Raw genomic sequence first — 13,611 nt, forward strand, 5'->3', positions numbered from 1 at the left:
TGTGAGAAAATAGTTATTTGTGCAACAAGAGAGGAAAGTTGGTTTTTCTTGCGAGTGTTTATTTTGAGTCCCGAGAAAGCGAAATATTTTATAATTGAATCACGAGCGAAGCGAGTGATTCTAATGTAGGATCGTGAGCGTAGCGAGGGACTCAAAAACACGAGATGTAAAATAACTTTGCTCTCGTGTTGCACACATAATTTTTCACCTCAGTAGTGAGAACATATTAAAGGTTAAAATGTATTTCGAATTCCACAGAATAAACAGAAAAAAAGTATTATAATATGTACGATACGATAAGACACGATACGAGACGATACGAGACGAGACGAGACGAGACGAGACGAGACGAGACGAGACCGGACCGGACCGGACCGGACAGGACCGGACCGGACCGGACCGGACCGGACCGGACCGGACCGTACCGTACCGTACCATACCGTACCGTACAGTACCATAAAAAAAATGTAATAAAAGTATGAAGTTCATGGCCTTCACTAAATTAAAAAGCTACATTGTTTCACTCCCACTCGCACTCCAGGGAATGACGAAAGTAGGCTTGTTCGAGCTGCTGAGGTGAAAACGTTAGTTATGACATTGATCATATATTCCAAATCAGGCTTTAATTAATACGAGTATTCCATCTTACCACGATAACAAAAAGTTTAGAATGAAATATTATTATGGATAGTCCTAGTTTCCTGCGTATTAAAAGAACATCTAATTAAAACCCGGAAAAGATTAAGCTCCGAAGAAAATAAATGATTGATGGAGATTAATATAAACGTCTCAGAGCCGTTTCGCGAAATTCAACAAAAATATAAATTATTCTGCCCTATAATACTGTCTAAAGAAAACTTGGAATTAGTAAATGTTATCGTAATACTAGTAGGCGTTACGGTAATTCTGTACGGTTTGATATTGTGTATCATGTTCTGTTCTGAGCCTTTGTCTAATCGAGTAACTACGCTTAACTACAAGATTCAAGTCAAGCGAAGTTGGAAGGGGCAGACCTCGGCGGACTTTCTCTGATCAGATCGGGGAAATCCTGAAGAAAGGCCAGGTCAAGAGCACCCTAAACCGGCGAGCGTGTATGAGGAATGTTATGAAAGTGAAGGAAGCCCAAGAGGTATGCCAGGATCGTAGCAAGTGGAAATCCGTGATCTCTGCCTACCAATCCGGGAAATAGGCGTGATTATATGTATGTATGTATGTATGTCAAGCGAATTCTGTGAAAATGGCAATACATTTCACAATTTCCACATATCTGGGAATTTGGGCCGAAATCTCTAACCCCTAATAATCTATGCCTCGATGACCAACATGACCATGCATTGATCATTCATAGTGTTGGCGGCCGAGATATGTATATATAGTATAGTTAGTGTTTCTCCGTCTCATACCTTATACCTTATATATATATATATATATTTCGGGGATCTCGGAAACGGCTCTAACGATTTTGAGGAAATTTGCTATATGGGGGTTTTCGGGGGCAAGAAATCGATCTAACTAGGTCTTATCTCTGGAAAAACGCGCATTTTTGAGTTTTTATATATTTTCCGAGCCAAGCTCGGTCTCCCAGATAAGTATTATAAATGAACAGTGGATACGGAAGCTTTAAATAGTTTGTGTAATTCGCGAAGCGTGAATTTCATATTTTAAGAGTATATGTGCCATGTTTAACCAAAAGGGTACTTATTGTCGCTTGTCAGTAAGGCGCTATTTCCATATAGCTTCAATTAGAAATCAACCTTATCAACAAGCGACAATGTGGTACCTTTTGGTTGAATACGTCACATATATTTATTATTTAAAGAGTGGATGTTTAGGAAAGGTCACATCAAGGTTCGCCGTTTGTAAATCGTATATATCTTGATTGGGTAACGACGACCTCCAAGCGATAACGAGAAGCTTGCGAGGGAAAATTATCTTATTAATTCAGTTACGTATCTAAATCACTTCAGATTACCATAAGGTACGTTTTCCAGTGCGGCAGTAAAGAAACGTAACGAACCTTTTGACACGAACAATTTGATTTAGCACTGACTGAGGAAAAAGTACTTAATGGCTTAATCTGATAAGACTTATGAACGAAACGTAGCTGATGAGCAAAGCATTTACGGTCACAATCAGTTTAAATTAAAGAAATTGTTTGAAGGGGATACATAAACAAAATACTTAGTTAACACACATCATGTGTGTTGCCAGCAGTGAATGTTTAGAGAATCGCACGTCTTCAGCTCTTATTTACCCAGTAGTGGAGGAGAGTGTGAGTAAACTGTCGTTACTAGGAAATATACCTAAATATGCACCTTAGGCCTTCTTTGTTAGGACGCAATAGTGGTTAAACTTTTAGTACGTATTTCTTATATCGCGCGTCGTTGATGGTCGTAGTGCCTATGGATAACGTCGGGCCGAATTCCGTATGGTACCAAGGCACCAGCTCACAATGTAACCATTTCTTCGACAGCGACTCAGTGACATACCTTTAGGTACATTAATTTATTGAGATTACTAACTTATCCGACACTTATGCCTCGCTAGCTCGCTACATTATAATGCCACAATATAGCTTACGCCACGCCACAGTAAATATAACTTGGCTCACATGGCGTATGCGCCTTAGCACATTTGTGCACAATATACGTATGATGGTATGTGGTAGTTCCTTATGACAGAACGTGTACAATGCCTCACCAAACTTAACATAGTAAGTGACATTCGACAACCCCTTCGATTGTGTACTGTAATCTCGTACAATGAACTTCTTATTAGAAATGGTTTTTCAATATCAAATCATCCCATGCATGTGCCTCGGGGATCTACTTCGCAAATTGTTAGTAAATCTAATGAAAATAACTGTAAGGAGTAGGTACGTATTATTACAATTCTACTCGATACTTGAAGATCTTTTTACGATACTCGTACCGGCGGCGGCGCGGCGTGCAGTCTAAAACCTGCATTTTATGTCAGCAAAGATAGATATAACTCCGTAATAGATGTTTACAGTCTAAGGAAAAAACGTGCTCGAAAATCAAGAAAATTTGATTCTCGTTCAGAGGGCGCCACTAGTTTTGGCCCACTGTCGTGATGGCGTTGACTGTTTCGTTTGTTATTTAACAATTTTAACGCATATCAGTGAAAGAACATGGGTCAAAATCATAAAAATAATTAATGCAAATAAAAAAAATCATTTATCCATATTTAAATAATTTTATCGTATTTTTATAAATATTTATTTTTAGTTTTAAAGTGTGTCGACAGATGGCAGTGAATTTACTGGGGTTACAAAATTTACTATGACAGTACCGCTCTAGTTTAAGTTACTCTATGATGTCAGTGATTGCATTTGGCGTCCGGGGACACAACTCATTTACATATTTTCCCGAAAAATAATTTAACCTATATTATATAATATCTGTGCTACTACTACCACAGTGTAACAAGTATATAGTGGACCGACGACTTTATCGTGTACCGAGCTACTAACAATGGCGAATGCATGCAGCTCGGGTGCGCGCGGCACACCCCTCGCCCCTCGCACCCCGCTGTCTGGACGGCTTCGTCGAATGACTGTATAGTTTTATAGACTGTGCTTACTATACGTGTATTTTTAATATTTTCGAGTGGTATTTGTATCTTGTTTACGAAACAAAACTAATCCAGAAGGTTTCGAGTTTAGCTATATAAATGTAATGTTAAAAGTACTTACAAAGTACAAAAGTAGTAGTTCGCACCGAATAAGACCTCACGATTTTGGTACAGTGAGCAATAGAGATATAGCGACATATATATATATATATATATATATATATATAAAACTATAAAAAGGGACTATTATTTTTACTATAGTTTATTACTATTAATAAAAGGCCCAGGTAACACTAAATATATATATAACACACACATATATATATATTTATTTAGTGTTACCTGGGCCTTTTATTAATAGTAATAAACTATATAATAGTCCCTTTTTATAGTTTTTCGTAAATAACTCATAGCAAAAAATAATCTTATAGTTACGTAAAATTTCCTACAAAAATATTATTCTCTTTATCATCATTTTTCTGGGGTTAGAATTTTATAACATGAATATAAAAGTAAAATACAAAAACAATACAAAATACACATAAACGCATTATAACAAATCTAGCCTAGGGTGCCGGTCGGCGGTCGCACCTTGTCCAAAATTACCGCCTTCTGCGAGAGTCTCTCTAGGTGTTGGTCGAGACTCTTCGCTATGAGACCGTTCGCTGACACGACTATCGAAACAATGATCGTCTAGTCAACATCCCACATGGCGCTACGACCATTTTCGAGAACTGGCGCAGAAGAGTACTTGTAGTACGGCAATTCGCGGTCCACAAGGCCGTATAGGAGAGCAAGCTGCTGGTGAATAATTCTGGCTACGAGATTATGTCTGTGCAAATACTCGCCGTTAGCAAGATGAGAACAACAGGAGATAATATGCCTGAGTGACTCTCCGGGATGGCGGCATGCCTGAGAAATGTCGACCGTACCTTCAGGATATGTCTCCAGTAGTTATTCGTCTGACAACTTCGTCCGCAATTGCACAGGCAAAACCCCCAGTTTCTCCGAAGAGGTCCCCGAATCGTAGCCAGTTCACCGACGCGGGCAGGTCCCATGAACCGCCCGTGTAGCTTATCCTTCCATACCGCCTTGCGGTCCTCGGTGCTTAGTACTACAGGTTTGTGCCAGTTCTCGTTTGCCAAGGGGAGCGGCGTGAGCCTCTGTTTGCTGCCACCACATCACGATGCATCCCACACTCGTTGCTGAGGAAATAATTCCTGAGATTGTACACCTCACGGTTGTGGAGATTTTTGGCGTTTAGAAAGCCGCGACCTCCACATTTCCGTGGGATGTACAATCTCATAACAGACGAGCGTGGGTATAGCATACGGTGTGTGGTGAGCAGCTGTCTGACCCTCCGATCCAGGGCATCCAGCTCGGTCTGAGTTGACCTTAGTACTTATGCCAAAGGAGTATGTAAGTAGGGGCATTACGTTGAAGGCGCGCACTTTGTTGCCTCCTGACAAAATACTGTTATGTAAGGGCTTTTGTGAGCCGACTGAAAAAGCGCTTCTTCACCGACCGTCTAATACCCGCGTCCTCAATATCCAACTAATGTGACATACCAAGGTATTTATAGGTTTCTGATTCAGAGATAGATCTGAAAGACATTGTTTCAGAAAGTTGTAAATTTGTTGAATTTACAACCTTCCCCCGCTGTACATGCATAACCGCACATTTATCGATACCAAACTCCATGTTAATGGCACTACTGAAGACTTCGGTGGTTTTCAGTAGCTCCAACAAGTTTTGGCTATTTGGTGCAAATAATTTTAGGTCCATCCATGTACAGAAGGTGAGAAATAAAAAATAAAAATAATAATAAAAATAAAAATCATTTATTTCGGACGATATTACAATCCATATTTTGTTAGTTACAAATATACTTAAATTACCATGTTAGTACCTAAACTAAGATGTTGGGAGGTCCAGTGCCTAATTAGGGCACTGTCCCATCTCCCTGCCACGACGGCCAGGAGACTGTGGCGGCTGTCGTGCACCGTTCGGGGTGTCGGAGAAATGACTTCACCCTCTCTCCGAAGCCGGCAACCTAGTCCCATATCCTTCAGCTGGGTGCTGAGGGGATTCAGAGTTAGGCAGAACCACAGGGGACTCAGACTTTCGCCCTGAAAGATTCCTCGCTCAATCCTTATAAAATCCTGCTGGTCAGGGCGGTCATCCCCTCCCCCTAGTTGACGAAGGACTGTGGTCCACTGCCTCATACACGCGGAAGGCTTTAAAAGCTGTATCAACTTTATACAGCTCTAAGACCCTCCCCAGCCATGAATGAGGCACCGAATAGGCCCATAGGCCTTCTTGTAGTCAATCCAAGCGGCTGAGAGGGCCCACTCGTTCCGCCGGATTATTATTATTATTAGTATCCCATATCTTAATGAATAACTAACAACACATAGTATTTTATACAATCGTGATATAATAGAGAGCTTTTCAGTCGAGCACCGTGTTTAAGCAACGAAGCTTGCTGAGTTGCTTAAGTAAGGTACGAGATTGAAAAGCTTGATTATATCACTATTGTATACAATACTTTTTCTATGTGACAAAAAAATAATACTTTCAAGTTTCAACTAGTAGAATCATACCACCAAACTAAACCAAAACCAAAAGTATACAGGTAAGATACGCAAGCTGCCGCAGCCCGCGATACCTTCATACTCGTACGCGCCCCGGCCGCCGGGCCCGGCGCCCCCGGCGGGTTGGCCAACGAAAGCTCCTCGTAACTCATGAGGCCCTGGTACCTGCTCCGCGCTAAATTCAATTTTAAGACAGTTTATTTCTCGATTTTGGCCACCGTAGCCTATGGAGACTAACAAGCAACGCTAAGCTAATTTGCATTGAATCGAGTCTCCTTAAACAAGAAATATTTTATCGAAATGTATGAAGTTCTATTTTCAAAATTTTTATAATTGACTAAACCGTATCGATAAAATTCTTATGCCTGAGTCGGAAGGGCCATGGACTATCCAACCTTGAAGGTTGTATGTAATGTTGCATGTGAAGTTGTAATACACAGATTAGAAAATGGATTTTGCTACGTTGTAACGTACATATAATATGATATTTAAGTGATGTCTATTGCAATAATTACGTATACCTAGACCATGTCTGCAAGTAGTCAGTGATGTAATATAAGCCCCCAAATTTTACTTTTTTTTTACAAAAAACTATAAAGTTTGGGGGGCTGAAATTTTGCATACTTGTTACTATTAGAAAGCCACATCATCAAAAAATACAAGCCAAAACTCGGTAACTTTGGTAGAACACCTGAAAATTTTGCGACAGAGTAAATACGAAGGTTAGAAACAAACTTTGAGGGGTGGTTTGGTGAGTATATTTTGGTGTGTGTGGTTAGATACTTTATCCATTTCCCAGATATCATTTTTAAATACATAGTATGTTGTAAATGCTGCTGGTTTAAATAGTAGCTGGTTTAGATTTATAAGAAATAAAGAAAATAATTCGGATATGGATGGTTTCAACTTTCAACCCCTTTTTAACAACATAAGGGGATGAATTTTCAAAAACGCTGAACTTGTTTTGTCTTGTATAATAAAATGTCATACAAAAAGGGGACTGTTAGTGTTCTAAAAGGGGATCCTTTTAGGGGTTGAATTTTTCAAAAACGCTCCTTATTTCTTGTAGGTACACATAATTAATTTAACTTGATCTGCAAATTTCAGCTTCTAGCTTTTGTAGTTTCGGCTCTACGTTAATAAGTCAGTCAGGCAGGCCAACACGCATTTATACATATATAACTATAGATTATGTATGTATTAAGTAAAGATTATATATAAATATATCATCGTCTAGTACCCATACGACAAGGCTTATTGAGCTTACTGTCCTATGATATTTATTTATTTTTATTTTATAGACCAATATTTAGTCCATCGCTTGTTACATTTTTTTTCCATTAATTCTCGATAGTCGTTACACCCAGGCGGGTCTGCCTTTGCGTGATTCCCATCACGCATGCATGATATATTAATATATATTTAGCAATAGGAAGAGCTATCTCTTTGGATAGGGTAGGGAGAGTTAACAATGATACAACTTACATTGATAACTGTACATGAAGGATATGATTGCATCATATGATTTTACATAAGTATTTTAATATTGATCAGTGTGTAACTCTTTTCAAGCAATGGTAGCATTGGTAGCGTAATTCAATGAAATAAATATTATATCAATATCAAAAGAAAATCATCCTTCGAATTTAAACTGCCACGAGTCATACTAACTTAAGCCCAATAAATACGGTTTAACTCACATAATGCATGTGCAAAACATGTAGCGCTAGTTACTAAAACTACGTGAGTTAGAATATATTTTTTGGCTTAATGTCATCCTTATTCGAATTTAATCTAAGACGCCACAATCTACTTGAGTAATGGTATCTCAGCTACGCTACGTTGGCGATTTGTAAGTAAGGTTTTTAAAAAACATTTTTGTCAATGTCCTGTTCTGATGACGGGTTACATGAGAAACTGAAGGAACTCTTCAAATCTTGGTGATTCTGATCCAGATCCAGAACCTTGAATCTTGAAACTTACCCGAAGGGTGAATTTTTTAAGTGTCATGACTGATTGGCCAGACGGGAACAAGTCCTGGAGAATGCTGCAGTATCAATCATTACACAAAAATTTTTGATATCTAGAGATATGGTCAATAATTCCCCCAAACAACGAAATAACAGATTTCTTTCTTTCTTATCGAACCGCATCATAGTCAGGTCAGCATTCGCTGATGGTTCACCCAAATCGATGATAATTTGATTAATTTGTAACATGCTTTGTATAGGTAGGTATCTATATAAAATACAGTCGTACTTATCAATTCAGTAATTGTATACGAGTGATTCGAATTTTTTTTTGTAGTGAATCTATTTGGTCTTCATGATATTATATTTACTTAGGTAGATAAATATCGAAAAACAAAACTACTTGTAACGTGCTTGTAACACGTGGGTATAGGTATTAAAGCTTCAAATAAATCACAGTCGCTTGTTATTCAAGTCGAATATCAGATATTGCGCTAATAGGATTTGTACGTCGCATTCATAGTCCATTAAACATGCATTTCTCAGCCCTTTAAAATTGTTTGATTTGCGACGCGTTTCAATGGAGGGGTTGGTTTAAGAGCACGTGGGCACGCGACCCGAGCAGCACGGGTGCGCTGTATTACTTGTACCTAGTATTTGTCGCCCTTGAGCAAATCATATAACAACTTCAACAGCTTAAATCCGACGAGTCCTTTATGGTGTCGCTATCAATCAGCGCCCAGGGAGCGGCATGTGTGTGGCTGTGGTGTGAGCGAGCGTGTGGGTCTAAGGCGGCGTGCGGACTGCGCACCGCGCAAGCGGTAGACCTCGTCGAAAAGAAAGGACCGTATACTTGTTAAATAATGACGATAGTTGCACGTTACAGAGTGAAATGTTCGGAGGGATGGAGTATTCTGACAGATGAGCACCTTGGTATTTAAGAGCGGGTCGGCATGCCGAATGTCATCAGTTAACTCGAGATCACCGCAACGGGAACATCTCCACAAGTGCAGTGTTCCACTTGGACGGTCACAGCTAAGGACCTTACAGTCCATCAATTTACCAAGCACAATATGCGAGCTTTTGTGGTAAGTTAATTTTAAAAATCATTTTACAAATGAAGATCCTGGAGCAAATAATCTTTTTTTAATTTTCGCACATTTAATAGCTTAGCACATGCGATTTAACAGTAACACGCTAATAAGTAAATTTCATTAATTTTCAGATTAACTGGTAGAGGAAAAATGTAGTTAGGTACTTAATTACTTATAGGTGCCTATATAATATAATACAATTAAAATAAAACTGGAGTTGAATCCTTTTTACCTGCTTAATAAATAGCTACATTAAATGAGTATTTAAAATATTTTTTTGCTTATTTCAAAGCCATTTAGGGCCTAAACAGGAAAATAGTAAATCTCCTAATTTTGAATGTTTCATTCTATAATCATAAAACTCTTAAATACTTTTCAACGAGAACAATCTAAAGTGCGTCCTTTAATGAATAACAAAGGCAGATCCGGCTCTTTAGAAATTTGAAGTCGTAAATTCGGTTGTTGAGTAGGTAGGGGAGCGTGGGGGAATTGGAGCCTACTAAGGATATTTATTAAGAACTTTTATATTTGTTGTAATTAAAAAATGTTTTTGTTATGGACGAAAGCCATACCCATAGCCAGAGAAAAAAAAGACATGAAAAACAAAAAATGGAATTCGCTACCATTACCCCGCACTTCGGGTAATCAGAGCCAAAGAACAAGTCATATCCCAAATAGTTTTGGATTACATTTCCTAAGGTTTCTACTGTCCAAAAGGCTTTTGTCGTTGTAAGGTCTTATTTCGTGGCATTTAGAAATGTAAATACAGTCAAATATATAAGAAAAAAATTATAAACTGCGTTGGGGTAATTGTAGCTAAATTCAATTAGTTCTGCTGTGGTACTATGAAGGCTCTCATTACCCGCATATCCCCCGTGCAAAAAATTAAAAAATATAAAAATATATGATTCGCAGTTGAAATTTCTAAAGTAGCGCCGAAGATTAGATGGACATAGCCATATATTTCGTGTTAATACAAAACACATATTTTAATGCTTATCGACAATGATGAAATTTATATATTTTTTATAACCGCGGCCAAAAACAAACATTCACTTGCAACTAATCGCGGGCACTACGAGGTTGCTCATAGGAGGCAAGCCCTGGCGAAGGACTGACACTCCTGAATTACATTTGTATAAATACAATCATTGATTAAGTCTATATTGACACCGCTCTCATTCCCTGCCCTCTCCCATGCCCCCACGCTCCCCTAGATCTAGATCGAGCCGCGAAAAACGCTCCATAATTATTGTTGGCGGGTGCCATCTCTTCGTGCTAGAAACGCGATCGGTAATAAAGTTTTGATTTTAGTAACAGTTCCTAATAGTACATTATTGTCGAAGCTCGGAAGTATCTACTTGCTGGCTGAGGATTCGTTTTAAACGGACGACCTTGGGAGTACGTTTTATTGAATCCGAAGCCAGCAAGTAGCCTTCCAGCCGAGTCATATATAGTGCTTTTCTCAAAAATGTCGCAATAAATACAAATATAATAGAAATATTTTACAGAAGCAACGTTCTTATGTATATATATTCACAGAAAATAGTAAAAAGATTTGCTTTGCCGCCGTTTTATGTTTTAAATTAAAAATAGAAGTGTATTTTTCTGCTGAAAGTACGCCAACCTATTTGAGACACCTAAATAGTCGCGGTACCAACAGTATAATAATAAGTACTGATCATCTGTTTGGCTGTTTAATGGACCTATGCCTTCATTTGATATGGCCAGTTGGCCACTTCAACTTTTAATAAGTTTGGAAGATTTTGAACTCGACAAATAATGGAATTTGTATGCAACATTGCAATCCTGAAATCGAGACTCCAATGTTTTTAACGTTTTAATTTTTAACGTTTTGTTTTTAACTACGCACTTCGCGACCTACTTTTTAACCGGCAACGTCGACTTTGCCGTCCATTTTTGAGAAAATGTACTTAAACCGTGTAATTATAATTATGAAACGTTAATTTAACTATACATAAAATGCTTTGCGACTGTTTAGTGCCCTGCTATTATATTGTACTTGTATGTTATAAATACGTACAGTCAACCAATTGGACCCCTAGGTCACGTAAACGAAAACGCAAGGACTCAAGGACAATTTGTAGTGTTGCTTGTAGTTATCTGCATAGTTAGGGGTGCCGATTTATATTGTTCTGAGTGGTCGATATTATTTATCAGAGCTTAATTATTTATAAGCTTAAGGATTGACAACAGGAACCTAGGCTAGGTCCAACAGATTAGGGGAGACTAGGTTGACGACTGATTAAGAGGATAGAGAGGAAAATGGGGACAACGTTTTTATGGAGAAGCATTTTTAAGCGATCTTCCACTTTCATGTTAAATATAAGCTGATCGTTACGCCATCGGGGCACCGGCGCTTATAAGTACCACGTGCCGTTTAAGTAGCTCCCGATAGCCTCGACTTAATCTGATACAATGTCAAAAAACGTTCATACTTTTACCTTTATTATGCAATTTGTGAAAAATGTGACCTAGATTAAGCAACTCGCTAAACCGTTCGTAATGTTTACGATCTTGTACCTTGTTACAGGTATTCGCCTGCGTGGCGTTGGCCTACGGCCGGCCCGAGCCCCCGGTCGGCTATAGCTATTCGGCCCCCGCCCGTGCACCGTCCGGCAGTTATGGAGCTCCTTCCCTCGGAGGACACTCCAGCGGAGGGATCTCTCTGGGAGGACACACCGGTGGAATTTCTCTAGGTGGCCATTCTGGGGGCCTGTCGTTTGGCGGCGGTCACTCTGGAGGTCTTTCGTTCAGCGGCGGCCACTCGTCAGGAGGACACTCACTCGGTGGCGGCAGCATCGGCGGTGGCTCATTCGGCGGTGACTCCGGTTTCGGTGGTGGCTACGCCGGCGGCTACTCCGGTGCTCCTTTGGTTCAAAAGCACATCTACGTCCATGTTCCTCCTCCAGAACCCGTCGAGCACCACGCTCCCAGGATTTCTCCGTTGGCTCCTCCTCAGAAACACTACAAAATCATTTTCATCAAAGCCCCGACTCCCCCTACCCCCACCGCTCCCATTATTCCCGTGCAGCCTCAGAACGAAGAGAAGACCCTGGTTTACGTATTGGTTAAGAAACCCGAAGAACAACCCGACATCGTCATCCCCACCCCAGCCCCGACCCAGCCTTCCAAACCCGAGGTTTACTTCATCAAATATCAAACCCAGAAGGAATCTGGTGTCATCGGTGGTGGTGCTATCGGCGGCGGTGCTATTGGCGGTGGTCTTGGCGGTGGTCTTGGCGGTAGCAGCAGCGGAGGTGACTTCGGAGGCATCGCTCTCTCCGGTGGCGACGCCGGCATCGGCGGCGGAAGCGCCCATGGTGGGGCTGACATCAGCGCTGACTTTGGCGCCACCGGTGGTGACGACAGTGGATCCGACGGTGGTCACGGCAGTCACAGTGGTCAGGGTGGTGCTACCAGCTCTCAATATGGTCCTCCTGGTCACGTAGCTGGCCCCCTTCATTAAATATAGAATAAATATAAAAACGAGTGGTAGCCAGTTCAAAACATCCTATTTATTTAAATCATCACATGTCTTTAGGTACAGTGGTAATAATTTAATACTCGTGGTTTACAAGCAATGGTGATTCGAATTACATCTACAAGTGATAAACTGCCTGCCACCGCTATCTGGCTGCCGAACGCTTTGTACATAGTCTCCCGTGTTCGTATGTGAGATCAGTAGCAACGAGACGTATTACTGTCTCAACGCATCTCATTGTCAACTTGTTATTAGTGCACAGTGTTACTGTTACGTTTTGTATGATAAATATAGTATTTTTATTTTTGTATTAAAAAATGTCGATGCAATATCTCGTTTAATTACTCGATACCTAAATAGGGAATGGTGGTTTGAACAGTAATTGCGTCATTGCCGAAAGTGGTCGTGAAAGGTTGCCCTGGCCAGAATGAAGCAGCTTCGATGGCGCGGTGGATTCCTTTCTCGTTCTCGACCGGTATGATTAGTCTGAACATTATATATAAATTGTGAACAATCGCAGTCAAGTGGTTAAGTTTATAGGGAGTTGCGCAAGTGAGTGTAACGAGGCGAAGTATTTCTCGTTCTCGACAGGCAAGACGGCGCGGCGCGGACGTCCGTCTGGGGCCGGCGCGGCGCCCGCGCTCTCAGCTCTCGGTAATGGCCCCCTTAATGGATCATACATGTAATTACACTTTCGTTATAATTTAGTAGACGTTGGTAAGCTTACATAATCTGTACGCATCTTCACATATTCGATTCATTATATTTTTATGGGGTCCGATATTACATTCGAATACGGATGTTTCGACACAGTAAGAACCAGAGTCTAGTAAATAAAGATAACTGACAGCCCC

General features: G+C 40.2%; 2 protein-coding genes across 3 annotated transcripts in view; one reads left to right on the forward strand and one right to left on the reverse strand.

Moving 5' to 3' along the window:
• LOC134754436 (frequenin-2) overlaps positions 1–13,611 on the reverse strand; it is a 211,130-nt gene that overhangs the window by 54,442 nt on the left and 143,077 nt on the right. The window lies entirely within an intron of this gene.
• Positions 9,026–12,798, forward strand: LOC134754388 (keratin, type I cytoskeletal 9-like). Its single transcript, XM_063690693.1, has 2 exons — positions 9,026–9,246; positions 11,807–12,798. The coding sequence occupies exons 1-2, from the start codon at positions 9,232–9,234 to the stop codon at positions 12,740–12,742; spliced, it is 951 nt and encodes a 316-aa protein (XP_063546763.1). The 5' UTR covers positions 9,026–9,231; the 3' UTR covers positions 12,743–12,798.

This window comes from Cydia strobilella, chromosome Z (genome assembly GCF_947568885.1).
Source record: "Cydia strobilella chromosome Z, ilCydStro3.1, whole genome shotgun sequence".
Lineage (NCBI taxonomy): Eukaryota > Metazoa > Arthropoda > Insecta > Lepidoptera > Tortricidae > Cydia > Cydia strobilella.